The following is a 14,132-nucleotide window of genomic DNA, read 5'->3' as shown; positions in this document are numbered from 1 at the left end:
GCGGTGGAGGAAGGAATGAGATGTTCCTTTCTCGTGGGTCAACACCTTCCTCCCCGTCTGCCGGGGGGGGGGGGGGGTCGCGGGCTGCGAGGAGCCTCGTGGAGGGGGCCCTTGCCCTGGTGCCGGGGTCTGCCACTCAACCTGGAATCTCATTACAAGATAGAGTCTGCAACCTGGCTGCTTCGAGCCCCTCCTCGGCAGCATCCACGCATCTCTCGCCAGTGCCACAAATATATGCGTCTTACGCTCATCCATAATGAAATGTCGGGGTTTTTTTTTATTTCACTGCAATGTATATTTAATTTTGTATGTGCTGTTTTCGATTCTGCTTTCCCCCCTAAAGGCAATGCATGTCTCATTAAGGTAAATGTGAATAATCAATGCCTCCAGTTCCCCCACTGTGTTTCTCTTTAAGCTCTTGCGGACAGCAGCACACGCCACGCTCGTGTGATTTACTCACCCAGGGCAGCCCCTTCCTCCTCCTTCCTCCTCCTCCTACCCCCCTCCCAATGGAGCTGCTGATAAATCACAACTCCACAAATTACAGCAGCATCCAACTCTGGTCATCTGCCGTGTTCAAATAAGGCATCCACGTGGCTAGAGGTGACACATCCAAAGGCGTGCACAGTTATGCATTCGCCATCGAACAAAGAGAATGTTAATGGGTACAAAATGTGTCGCCAGTATTAAACTATTGTGTGTGCCGAATGTGCATTCGCACACCTTGTGTCGACCTTGTTAATGTGTTGTGACAAAATAGTATTAGTTTAAATTAAATTACATCACCTCCACCACTATAACAAAGACACCGCGTGTAGCCTTAACAGTCTGTTGACGAGCACCTATGAAGGCCGGCACGGCACACGAGGGGGTGGGTGGCCAGCACCACGTTCGGCCGCATTTCTCTCCCGATTGACGATGTTTACACACCGCACCAGGTACTCATTTGAGACTGAGTCGACCTAGGGGAGGCCCAGGACCGATTCAGATAATCGTCACTGGGGAGAATTGAACTCGAGTCGCCGGGTTCATAGCGCAACACACTGACCGCTACACGACTGCCACCATGCCACCACCTAAAGCCACAGTGCTGCCCTTGCGTACCACAAATATCTTCTCAATGTTGGCGATGCCTTTGCCGAAGATGGTGCCCAGCTGGTCCCCCACCCCAGCGAGAAGAATGCCGAAGAGAGGGATGCCGATGAGCGCATAGGCCATGCACAGGATGCGGCCTCCCTGTGTGCTTGGAGCGATGTTCCCGAAGCCTGCACAGGCCAGGGTGACAGGACCACCGCTATTATGGGCCAGTCACGGTGATGGGGCACGTGTGTCTGTGAGAAAGTCTGCATAACAGCAATGTAAGGATAGGCCCTGCGTTTGGGATGTTTGACCAATTTCTTTTTGAGCAGTGTTAGCACACGGAAGGTAGCCTCAGCACTGGGGGAAAACTCACACATATACGTCGAGGGAGATGTCACTTCTCAAAAATCCTCACAGACGGATTCACGAACGGATTTGCTGTACTGCATTAGCCTGGCCACCTTGCAAGCCAGTGGATTTGTTAAATAGTATAACAAACCTACGTACTCCATTGACGCCTATCTCCAAAACGCTTGCAGGGCATGTGCCGTCATGCCCGTATGCAGGGCTGTTCTGTGGGTCCCAGCGGCAAAACTCAGGGATTTGTCTCGGAAAATGAAAAGCTTTTTGTGTCGAACCGATGGAGCAAACATTATCCGACCAGAGTGTATTTGTGAAGCCGTGCTGTGATGAGTGTGCAGAGAAGTGTGTCATCTCTCCGCAGTGATCCACTTAAACGAACACAAAAACGGTTCCCGGGTCTCATTAGCACGACATGCATATGTATCTCGAAGGATAAATTATTAAGGTGATAGACAAAACTCTATCGTGGCCGCTGGTATAGTGGCATTAAACCGCATAATTACTTATCTGGGAGCATTCATGTCAATAGAAATATGAGATCAAGCAGTAAGGAAGATACGCGCCGTTCGATTGAGGACTTCCGTATAGACATTTCGTACTAAAGCGTCATCCAACTGTGGTGGAATTGCTCCGTTTGGGGACAGCGAATGCGAAGCTCCCCAACCCCAAACGGAATCTCGACCCCCCCCCCCCCACCACTGAACCCACGCCGCTGTCCCCCCCCCCCCACCCCCACACCTCCTCACCTGCACCGGTTCCTCAATCACGCTCCCGGTGAGCCCCCTGACCCGGCTGCCGCCCCAGCCATGCACCCTACACGTCTGGACCCGAGAATCCCATCTCGTCGCCTCTACTCCCCACTTAGCCCCCAGCATCGCCCCCCCCCCCCCCCCCCCACCGTCTCAGATCGAGCGAAGGCCACAGACAATCTGCTCTCCGGCATTCAGCACGGGGTCACGAGAAACACGTGCAGGCACAACGCACGCCACTGAGTGCCCATGCACAGACAGCACCACTGTGTGGTGTCGATGCACGTGTACGCACGTCTGCACTGAAGCAGGAGGATTTCATCCACAACTCTGGCCGTCCGCCTAATGATGCTGGTTGTAATGGCTGGCGAAACGTCGGACTCGAATTGTAAATGTTGTAGTGGGTTTACTCTCCAACACACCGGTGTGCTGAACTAGTAAGGCACTGGCATGTTCTGTTTACGAGACAAACCTTGCTAGTTGGCTGTGTCGGGTGGTGGCGGTTTTAACGGCACATTTATATATTTACGCGATCTAACGCAAACACCTCTATTATGGCCTGCACTGTGTTTCTATACACACATACACCGTCTCCACTTGTATACACATGTACAATGTCTATACACATATTACACACCTCTCCCGAGTAACAATGTTTATACACTGCATCAAGTACTTATTTGAGGCTGAGTGGACATAGGAGAGGCCCAGGACCGGTTGAGATGATTGTCACTGGTGTTCGCAGTGGAGGGACGGGAATCAATCTCGGGTCGCCGGGTTCATCGTGCAAGGTGCTAACCGTGCCACTACTGCTCCCTACCGCTCCCCACACACACACACTGTGTGTGTGTGTCTATAAACATAAACCCAGCTCCATTGTCTTTATCTTGGGTATCACAATCTCGGACAGGGCGGTTCTCCCTGCTGCGACCTAAGACAGCACCACATGTCAGTGACGCGCAGATAACAGTGACATAAAGTCGGTGGTGACACGCCGATTGTGACACACACACACACAATGTCAGTCGTGAAACGTGGACGGGATTCATTCCGGGTATGTAGTGACGCACTGACGGTGGTGGCACAAGGAAGGATGGCGATGACCGTCGGTGCTGACGCAACGATGGAGCTGACGAAACGGAGAGGTACCGATGGTCGTGATGACGGTTCCCGAAAAGAAGAAGGCTCCTCCCAGGTCCCAGTGGCTCGATTTCTTGGAAGCATTGCCAATGGGGTTGACCCCAACCTTGATGGCGTCTGAGATTTGCTGTTGGGGATAAGGGAAAGGGGCCTGGGTAAATGTCACGCGCTTCACTCCTAAGTCTCGGCTCCTTCACAATCGCACAATACATCGGCTTGTGACGCACGTGCCACTGCACAGAATGACAATACGGATGACACAAAGATCGGCCGTGTGTCTTGCGCGATGCTGTGAACGTGGGTATATGTAGGTGGCGACAGAGGAGATGAAGGTCGTGGTGGTGGAGGCGACAGTGGTGGAGGCAGTAGTCGAGATGCACATGGCGGTGGTGGTAGCGGTGGTGTAGGAAGTGGTAGGGGCGAAGATGCCGGTTGTGCCGATGGTGGAGCTGTTGCTGGTGGTGGCACTCCTGGTGACAGAGCTATTGATGGCGGTGAAGCTGTTGGGCGGTGGCGGTGGTGGTGGAGGCGGTGTTGGCGGTGGTGGTGCCACCGCTGGTGGTGGTGAACGTGCAGCAGCTCGCTCGCTCGCTCGCGCCACCTGTATGAGCACCTCCAGCTCGTGGGACGGCACGCAGCCGTGGCGGCTCAGGAAGATCGCCTTGGCGGCCGCCACGGTCGACTGCTGGCTGCTCTCGAACGGCTGCTCCAGAGCGCGGAACAAGACCCCGCCGAGCACCAGGTAGGCGAGCACCACCAAGAAGACGGCCAGCACCGTCTTGCGCTTCATCACCGAGCCGCCCGATCTGCCGCCGTCGGCCGCATCCTCGCCGGCGGTCAGCACCGTCACGCGCGAGTCGATGGAGAGGCGAGGAGGGGCCGCCCTGCTGCATGACGGGACCTCCACTGGCACGGGGGTCAGTGGCAGAGAGCGGCGAGGTGACAGGAGGGCTCGGTGCTGCCTGCTGGGTGCGTCCGCCGTGGCCTCCCGTAGGTCACTAAAGCCCCTTGCGTTGTTTGTGTTCTCAGTGTCGACGGCGCTTTGGGTGGCTGGTATTTGCCAGAGAGGCACCACGTGCTTAATTTTTAAAAAAATTACTAGACTTGACAACATTTCCGGTGTGTTAATAATATACTGGGGAGTTTTCTTACACGCTTGTTTTAAAATCGTGACATTAATGCATAATGTATCGTCAGAAGCATCATTGATGCGATCCGTCTTTTTGACGGCTCAGACCACACCAATACACAATGCACTTGCGCTGATTAGAATATCTCAATCTATATTTAGACCTTATGAGTTACAGCAACATCATTGCAATCGAACTCTGCCCAATCGGATGTTATGGATCGCGTTCACAAATGCATCGGGCAAAGCGAAGTCTAAACTGGGTTTTTCTCTCGCGATGAGGAGCGGAAGCTGCGGTTGTGGGCGGCTTAAATGGCAAAGCAGGGATCTGAGCAATCTGAGCAATATGTCCATTGCTCTCAGCAGTGTCATCCACCAGCCCCCATTACATGACACAGTGTGCTGATTAGCACTGGCACACGTGTCCCCGAAAGGCAGGTACGATGGAGCTACATTTCTGCCTCTAATTGCCACGGCTCAGCTGCAGTCTGGGTGTTTCGAGGCGGCGTGACCGGGTCACCGCTAACCACAGCCACGAGACCCATTCCGTCACCACGAGACCCATTCCGTCGCGCCCTCTCCTCCTCCACACACCACGCGGGGCTCTGAGCTCAGTGAACGCGAGTCTCTCATCTCCCTTCTCGTGCGCCTTGCTGCGTTAAGTGACCAATACCTCCGGCATGCTCGGAACAAGAGTGCAGCCATGCAACCACGTACACACAATTCATCGTCCATCAGCATACGGCTTTATGCAATGACACAGTGCAGATCTGCCACCCGATATGCATGCAATGAACACACGCCAATTACATCGTGCTCAACGGACACAACAAAACACACCTCCCGTAATTACACGACGATGCATCAGTGTCACTGCCGCTTCGTTGGCAACAAACCCCCAAAAATGTGCGCAGCTGCCCGCGACATTCAGAAACACACCCGGCAGCGTCCTGTCGCCGGCAGCTCGCAGCCACGCGGTGGCCGCTGACGCCAACCCCCTCGCGGTGGCACGGGGAGCCCCACGCGAGCACCGCAGTGACACCGGGGGGGGGGGAGGGGAGGGGGCTGCACTTACTCCAGTAGGCGGAATCGCTGGCTCAGGGTCGGTGTCTCCGGGCCGGCAGATGGGTGACGAGTGGCCGAGGAGGAGAGTGGCATCCGGCGAGGCGAACACTGAGTCGCTCACAGCGGTGTCACCGGGAGGCTCGCCGCAGCTCGCGGCTCCGCGGAGCCGCGTGCAGCGACAGCGCCGTGGCCGCAGCGAACGGCATCGTGAAGGATCCGACCGCGGGGTTTGTGAGCGTCTCTTCTCCGCGACCCCCTTGGGATGCAGCGGCAGGAGCGAGTCGGAGCGCACGATTGTGGTTCTGCGAAGCACGCGTTACTCCGTTGCTATGGAGGAGGAGATGGAGAGCAGAGGGGGAGGATGTGGGAGTGGAGGGGGGGCATGGAGGGAGGGAGAGAAGGGGGGAGGGGACTTGGGGAGGATGGAGGGGATGGTGGGAGATGGGGAGAGCTAGAGGTTGGGGTGCAGGAGGGAGGGGTGACGCAAGGCACTGTGGTGCACAAATAACTGCAATTCTGTCAGAGATGTCGTGCGAATGTTATCACTGTTCAAACGAAGCAGAGTCCTTCTGATGATGTGTCACTTAGGGCCACGGCGTGCCAAGTGAGGCCGCTGTCACCGCTGCCTCTGGCGTCATTGGTGCGGCCACTAGCCAGCTCAGCCCAAGTCCACCAGCTGCGATTTCACGGCACTCCACCCGGTGCGGGCGGGCCGATCACATGCCGCGTGTGGTCGATGCTCAGCGAGTCTGGTGAACCGCCACCTGGCGTGGCAGCCAATGTTCCGGGTGTGATGGGGTTCTCTCACCCGCTGTCATTGGGCAGGAATCAGCACGAAGCGCTGCTGCCCGGATACTGGCACCTGCATGCCCCGCCGCCAGGAATGGCAAGAGCTGTTGAAGAAAGCTGAGATTACAGCCGGCAGTCGAGCGGCTGTGATGCCACGAGAGGCAGAAAGCACCCTCGATGCATCCCCTTCGAGGCTCTGCCAATAAAGCAGTGTCTGCGTGACTATGGCCTCTGAAGAGAATTAATTATCTCAGCAAAGCAGCAATTTGGGGTGCGGCTTAAAACAGGATAGCAGCACATACTTACAACTCTTACACCATTGGAACCTCATTTGCCAGTAAACAATATGATAATTGGTTTTTACCCTTTTATCTAGCAACAAAACTGGTGTCAGTTTTGTTGCCAGATAAAAGGGTAAAAAACCAATTTATCTGGCAACAAAACTGGTGTCGGTTTTGTTTCCAGATAAAAGGGTAAAAAACCAATTATCTTACAAATCTTCTGCGCATGACTCACAGAGGGCATACCTTTGATTGTCCAGATGCGTTAAACCGCCGCTGCCTCTGACTCAGAAGCCACGTGGACAAGGCAGACGCTCGATCCCAGGAAGACCTCAAACGCTGGGGTGAGCACCTCCTGTCTCGTGTGAAGCCACCTTCTGACTGTGATGTCCAGCTGTTGGCACCACGGACCGCACAGTCCACGAGCTGGGAGCCACGAGTCTGTGGCTAACGTGCACTGCTGATTCCTGATCATCAGGCCGGGAAATCATTAAGTAACTCCCAGCGAGCCAGATGTCTGCTGAGCGCTGCGTTGGAGGGAACAACCCCAGTGCGGAAATTGCACACCACAAGAAAACCGGATTAAAAACCCACGAGGATGTTTAACGAGGCTGACACTACCACAAAGCTAATTATTGACATTACTATAAAAGCAATCCTCGATTACGGATAATTCATAAAGGTACCGACTCGACAGCGGGGCGGGCTCTGCGCGTCACGCCCAGCGCGTGATAGTGACACGAAAGCCTGAATGAGCGTGGATGTTCGTGGCCGTGAATTAAGAGTAATTAGCGGCAGGAGAGGGAATGCGTGCTGCTGTACTCAGGCAGCGAAAGAAATGATGGGCGGCTCTGAAGTGGACGACCTTGATGGCCGACGAAGGCAAGCGTGCCGATCGCGATCATCTGCCTAAACACACATTCGCGTTTTCCAATTTAAACGAAGATAAAGGTCCCGAGACCCGTTAAGGGCACTCCACGCTTAATTTACGGACAAATCGGTTTAGCCATATTAACAGCGCTTGCGTAGATACATGGGGCCTTCGTTGAAAGGGAATTTTCACGGCTGAAATGATTCAAATTTGTTGAGTTCACTAATATCAAAGCTCATTGAAAGAATCGCTCGACGATCACAGTTATTTCCCTGCATGTAGTGGGGCTTTGTGGTGCAGATCCGTTCTGAAACCCACTCGACCATGGCCACCACGGTTAAACAATGCACATGGCATGGAGATGCCTTCGTCAAATCCAAAAAAATATATAGCTATATATTTATTCACCTGATGACGATGGCTTGTGTTGCGATTGAAACGTCGTGATATGTTTTATTATTTTTCTATCTACGTGGCTTTACCGAAAGACCCAAAGAATACAACAAAATGATGTAAATTCAAACTCACATCACAGGCAGCCTATGTTACAAGTGACAGTCAAGACTTACAAGAAGCTAGACAAACATCATACCCTGGAGGGGTGAACACGTCCCACTGAGATCTGCCCGGACCATGAGTAACTTGGGGTGAATGAAGGCCAAGGCGCCCGTGTAAATTGATGCCCACGGTTGGAATTGACTGTGGAACCAATGATTACAGATGGAGGCGACACACTTTTCCAGCTCCAAGGGACACCATTGAATGATAAAAGAAACAGGTGCGGTTATAGATCAGTTTGTCTTGCGGGGCAGCCAGCCTGCTCCAGCCTGCTCCACCCTGCTCCCAGCCTGCTCCCAGCCTGCTCCACCCTACTCCCAGCTTGCTCTAACCTGCTCTAACCTGCTCTAACCTGCTCCCAGCCTGCTCCAGCCTGCTCCACCCTGCTCCCAGCCTGCTCCAGCCTGCTCCAGCCTGCTCCACCCTGCTCCCAGCCTGCTCCACCCTGCTCCCAGCCTGCTCCACCCTGCTCCCAGCCTGCTCCAGCCTGCTCCAGCCTGTTCCACCCTGCTCCCAGCCTGCTACACCCTGCTCCCAGCCTGCTCCACCCTGCTCCAGCTTGTTCCACCCTGCTCCCAGCCAGCTCCCAGCCTGTTCCACCCTGCTCCATCCTTCTCCCACCCTGCTCTACCCTGCTCCAGCCTGCTCCACCCTGCTCCCAGCCTGCTCCAGCCTGCTCCAGCCTGCTCCACCCTGCTCCCAGCCTGCTCCACCCTGCTCCCAGCCTGCTCCACCCTGCTCCCAGCCTGCTCCAGCCTGCTCCAGCCTGCTCCACCCTGCTCCCAGCCTGCTCCCACCCTGCTCTAACCTGTTCCCACCCTGCTCCCAGCCTGCTCCAGCCTGCTCCAGCCTGCTCCACCCTGCTCCCAGCCTGCTCCCACCCTGCTCTAACCTGCTCCCACCCTGCTCCCAGCCTGCTCCACCCTGCTCCCAGCCTGCTCCCACCCTCCTCTAACCTGCTCCCAGCCTGCTCCCACCCTGCTCTAACCTGCTCCCACCCTGCTCCCAGCCTGCTCCACCCTGCTCCCAGCCTGCTCCCACCCTGCTCTAACCTGTTCCCACCCTGCTCCCAGCCTGCTCCACCCTGCTCCCAGCCTGCTCCCACCCTCCTCTAACCTGCTCCCAGCCTGCTCCCACCCTGCTCTAACCTGCTCCCACCCTGCTCCCAGCCTGCTCCACCCTGCTCCCAGCCTGCTCCCACCCTCCTCTAACCTGCTCCCAGCCTGCTCCACCCTGCTCTAACCTGCTCATAGCCTGAACTCTGGACTCTGGACCCCTTTGATCCTCCCTAACCATCGAACAAAGACGATCGCTGCATTGTGCACTTCAAGATGCGCTTCTGCGGCCGTCTGGAATGCTCTTCCTTCCGATATTAGGAAGCCACTGGAGCTATGCACTTTTAAATGTGGATTGAAAACTAATTTCTTTAGAACTGCATTTTGTGTCTGGTTTGTTGTCCTCCCCCGCACCTCCGTTTAGCACGGTTGGCTACGTACAGTGAGAAAGACGTTCAACATACACAACCAACCCTGCAGACCCCAAACGCGCCCTCAAAACCATACCCTCATAGCCCCCTTAAGTGTGTATGACACATATCAGCGTCAGCCAACGAATCTTAATTACAGCTCTTCCTTCTGTTCACCCATCGATGCAGAGTCTGGCGTCAACACGTCGGATGAATGCGCCGAGCAGTTAACGAGAGCGTCTCAATGCCCCCAATGTGTGCCATGAAGGACCCGTCAAGAACAAGCGAAGAGCAACACAACCCCCGGGGGGCCTTGCGAGGAGCACTCCGCCAGATTTCTCGTGTCCCAGCAGCAGCACTCGGCCGGGTTCACGACCCGCGGGCCTCAAGCTCCCGAGGCGACGAGCAGCGAGCGAGGTTTTCACACAGTTCATAACCAAACCCCTAAAGCAAACTTTGTATCCTGATGGCCATAAAAATGCTTTCCTCGCCATAAACGTCGGGTCGTCAAATGATAACGACACATCTACGGTTCGTCTTACCGCGATGATTAGGAAGATCCAAAGGTGGATTAGGAAATCGCCTGCTCATGACAAAATGGGCTGTCCGAGGTCAAACGTGAAACAGAGCCGCTAAAAAGGAGCGAGCGAGCGAGCGGCCGCAGTCAGAGCTCGGCAGGACAATGGCCAAGAGCTGGACCGTGGCGTTGGTGGGGGTGGCCGCAGGGGCGCTGTGTCTCACGGCCGGCGTGCTGCTGGGACACTTTGCCATCCCCAAGGCGGCGGAGACGAGCGCGGCGCCCGCATGGCTGGCCGAGTACAGCCGCGACTTCGACAGCGACGTCGTGGGGCGCCTCCTGTCCGACATCGACACCGAGCGCCTGGAGCAGAACCTCCGGTAGGAGGGCGGCTCCGTGCTCGGTGGCCCGCCGGGATTTGCGGCATCACGAGCGCACACGGACACACAAACACACACAGAGAGAGGCAAAGACAAAGATATCCCCGTATTGTAGGGCTCAGCGATTTGGGGGAAATATCTCATTGAGATTTGTGATTACATTTTTTAAGTCAAGCTTCAGTTCAATATTCACTGTGTAATAGATGTAAAACATGTGATGGAGCATTACCCCATGATACCGTCAAAATATGAACTGCTCTATATATTCTAATGCAAGGATGAGAACTTAAAATATATGAATTGCTTCCAACATGTATTTATTAGAATGTTTTAATTGAAATAGAACAATCAAACATTGAACAATTGTTAAGTTAAATAAATAAAGTTATATTAATAACAAAAATTAAACAATTCCAATAAGAAAGTAATAGTAGGACTTTTCAAATCGCAAAAAATCGCAGCCTTTGCGATTTGCTAATCGCATTGTTTCACATTTCCACTTCGATTTGAAATCGATTAATCGTTCAGCCCTACCCTATCGCCTTAACAGACTGAGTGGGGAAAGCGCTGTTAGCGAATAGCACCCATAAAGACCAGAACGGCACACGGGGGGTGGGTGGCCAGCACCACGCCCGACCGTCTTTGTCTCCCTAGTGGCGATGTTTATTACGCACGGCACCAGGTACTCATTTGAGCCTGAGTCGCCCTAGGGGAGGCCCAGGACCGGTTCAGATAATCATCACCGATGTTGGTCGTGAGCGGGAATCGAACTCAGGTCACCGGGTTTGTAGCGCAGCACGCTAACTGCTACAAACACACGCACACACACGCATACACACACAAACACGCAGACACATGCACACACTCAGGCACACACATACAGACACATGCACACACATGCAAACACGCAGATATACACAAACACGCAGACATACACAAACACGCACACACAAACACGCAGGCATACACATACAGACACACGCACACACAAACACACACAAACACGCACACACAAACACACAGGCACATACAGACATGCAGACATACACAACAACAACAACCGTCATTCGCCACTAAGTGGCGGTGACGTCACCACGACGCTTGTGCCAGGCCATGTGCACCTTGAGGCCACGTGAAGTGTCGAACGCCCGCTGGCAGGAGGTCACGGGGCAGACCCAGCAGGTGCCACGGGTCGACTGACCGAGATGACCGAGATGACTGGCTAATGCGCCACCTGTGCCCCCTACTGTACCAACTTGCTGTGCTTTAGCCACCCGGCGCTCCGCTCGTTGTTGTGAGCGTCGCTCCTCCGCCCTCCGTTGTTGTTGGAGGGCGACTGCCTCCAACTGCCCAGTAGCGTCCTTCACGAGCCTCCTCCACTGAGGCCGATCTTGACACCGCTGGTACCAGTCATCGGCAAGTCCACTCAGCTCCACGTCCTCCTGTACCACATCACTCCATCTCTTCTCTAGCCCGTGCCGCGCCCGTCTAGCCCCCTCGATCCGGCCGAACAAAAGCTGTTTAGGCATGCGGTGGCTGGGCATGCGGGCTACATGACCCAGCCAACGCAGCCTTGCCTGCCGGAGGAGCTCACTGATGGGACTTTGCCCAGATCTTTCAAGGACTTGTGAGCTCCTCACACAATCCAGCCTGGTTAAACCCAGGATGGATCGTAGGCAGGCCAGCCTAAATGTTTCCAACCGGCGAAGATGCTCCACTAGGGGGGTCCACGTTCCGCAAGCGTAGAGAAGGGAGGGAATGACCGTGGCCGAGAAGACCTGAAGCTTCGTGCGGAGCGACAGACCAGGTAGCTTCCACACAGCGTTACGCAACCGATGAAAAGATATTGCCGCTCGACTGATTCGGAGTGAGACCTCTGCTGATAAACTGGAGCCGGTCATAAGCACACTACATACAGACATACACAAGCACGCAGACACATACACATACAAACACGCACACACACACACGCAGACACACACAAACACGCAGACACACACAAACACACGCACACACAAACACGCAGACACACACATACAGACACACGCACACACAAACACGCAGACACATACAGACGCACAGACAAGCCTCAACCTTTCCCCTAGCCGTCACGCATCACAAGTACACAGACACACAGACACACTCCATCCTTTCCCCTATTCCGAACACATCACGAGCACCAGAAGACACACACTCGCACCCTGAACTAATGCATCGGCTCTACAGCCGTGAGACGCATTCGCTGAGGAAGGCAGAGCAGACTAGGCAGATGCTTGCGACTGCATTAAAGTTTCATAACGAGGTGGCCGGGAGGACCCAAATGTCAGAACGCTGAGTTGGCAGTGCTATTAAGATCCTAGGTTAGAACTCAAGGTTCAGACTCTTGTGATTAAACGGGGTTACAAATGAGCTGAGTTGATGGTGTCAATCCAGCCACCAATGATTGCACGCAAAAAAAAAACCCGCACGATATGAAATTTGGTTTTCCAATTAATTTGGCCGAATTCCAGCTTTGGAAATGATAAATATTAGTCGTCACGCCATGAGCATTACTCTGAAGCAAGGTGGTTGGGAAAGTTCTGCCCCCTCGTGGAGATAAGAGATCACTTGCAGCGAGTTAACAAGTAGTGCTGTGATACCCGCTTCTGCGAGCCATTTTCCAACACGGATGGGGGGGGGGGATTCGGGAGTGAATTCCCTATGCGAGAGTTGCGAATGGATTATTTGTCTCATTACTTATCTCGTGACGTAACTCTGGGAGAACAAACAGGGCAATATCGTGGAGGATAAAATACGAAAAAAGTATCATAATTATCCGGCAACGACGCATTCGCTCCTGCTGGAGCATGCCGAGGTGGGGGTGGGGGTGTGAACGGGTTTGTCGATATCTCCCTGGGTGCAGGGCTCTGTCCGCGAAGCCCCATCTGGCCAGCACGGCAGGCGACGAGAATCTCGCCAACCTCATCCTGTCGCGCTGGTCCGACGGAGCACAGGGCCTCGACCACGCCGAGCTCGTCCCCTACGACGTGCTCCTCTCCTTCCCCGACGAGACGAACGCGAACAGCGTCACGGTCGGTGCGTGCCGCTCGTGAACGCCGGGCAGGCGCTGACCACGCAGACACTCACGCACCCACGCGGCCAGAGGGAGGAGACGTTTCGTCAGCCGTGAGTCGCGGCACACTGGCGCGCACAGCAGTCTCTGGCCATCCATTCGAACTTTGCCGGGGCAAATGCCGATGGGTGAACACGGAGCCAGCAGGGTGGTCAGTCACACGAGCGGGTAGGGAACTCTGGGCACTCGACACACGCCAGACACTTACAAACACACGAGGGAGGGTACACAATCATAGATGTTAACGCATACGTCCGTGATTTTTTGTTTCCTCTAACGATGCAAAATTACGTAAGAATCCTGTAATTTAAAATCCAAAGTGCTCCCGCGGTGCATGTAATGAACGGGATGGTATTCAGAGCTTAAAACCTCAGCTCCCAAAAGTGTATGGAATGCTTTTGTGCCGCGTCCCAAGAATGACTCTCACGCTGTTCATTTAAAATGTGCTTCTGCTGACATTTTACGTGCCGTGACCTCTGTGCGCAGCAGTGACACATCACCCCCATCAACATCACAGCATATGCAGCATTTGTCACCATCACCTTCATCATCATTACTCTCATCAACACTTCCTCCACCATCACCCCCATCGCACGCAAGACAACCATGAACCCACTACCAACACCAAAGACA

The 14,132-nt window shown here is 54.4% G+C and overlaps 2 protein-coding genes across 6 annotated transcripts in view; one reads left to right on the top strand and one right to left on the bottom strand.

Annotated features, from left to right (window-relative positions):
• The window catches only part of LOC133347008 (potassium channel subfamily K member 10-like), a 26,481-nt gene extending 16,406 nt beyond the window's left edge, over nt 1–10,075 (bottom strand). For 2 of the 5 annotated variants that reach the window (XM_061558884.1, XM_061558887.1), the window contains exons 1-5: nt 6,843–8,401; nt 5,537–5,828; nt 3,934–4,238; nt 3,342–3,459; nt 1,105–1,265 (exon numbers count right to left, since the gene is read on the bottom strand). In XM_061558884.1, the coding sequence (XP_061414868.1) occupies nt 1,105–1,265; nt 3,342–3,459; nt 3,934–4,238; nt 5,537 (585 nt within the window). In that variant the 5' untranslated portion in view covers nt 5,538–5,828; nt 6,843–8,401. Of the gene's footprint in view, nt 1–1,104; nt 1,266–3,341; nt 3,460–3,933; nt 4,239–5,536; nt 6,715–6,842; nt 8,402–10,032 lie in introns of those variants that run through there. The other 3 variants (XM_061558885.1, XM_061558888.1, XM_061558886.1) reach the window with 3 other exon arrangements.
• The window catches only part of NAALADL1 (N-acetylated alpha-linked acidic dipeptidase like 1), a 23,805-nt gene continuing 19,709 nt past the window's right edge, over nt 10,037–14,132 (top strand). The window contains 3 exon segments of the mRNA XM_061558707.1: nt 10,037–10,165; nt 10,167–10,387; nt 13,290–13,462. Of these exon segments, the coding sequence (XP_061414691.1) occupies nt 10,037–10,165; nt 10,167–10,387; nt 13,290–13,462 (523 nt within the window).

Source organism: Lethenteron reissneri, chromosome 25 (assembly GCF_015708825.2).
Source record: "Lethenteron reissneri isolate LAM-NWPU_2019-01 chromosome 25, ASM1570882v1, whole genome shotgun sequence".
Taxonomy (NCBI): Eukaryota; Metazoa; Chordata; class Hyperoartia; order Petromyzontiformes; family Petromyzontidae; genus Lethenteron; species Lethenteron reissneri.
The sequence above is the reverse complement of the archived record's forward strand: the minus strand, read 5'-3'. Positions and strand labels throughout refer to the sequence as shown.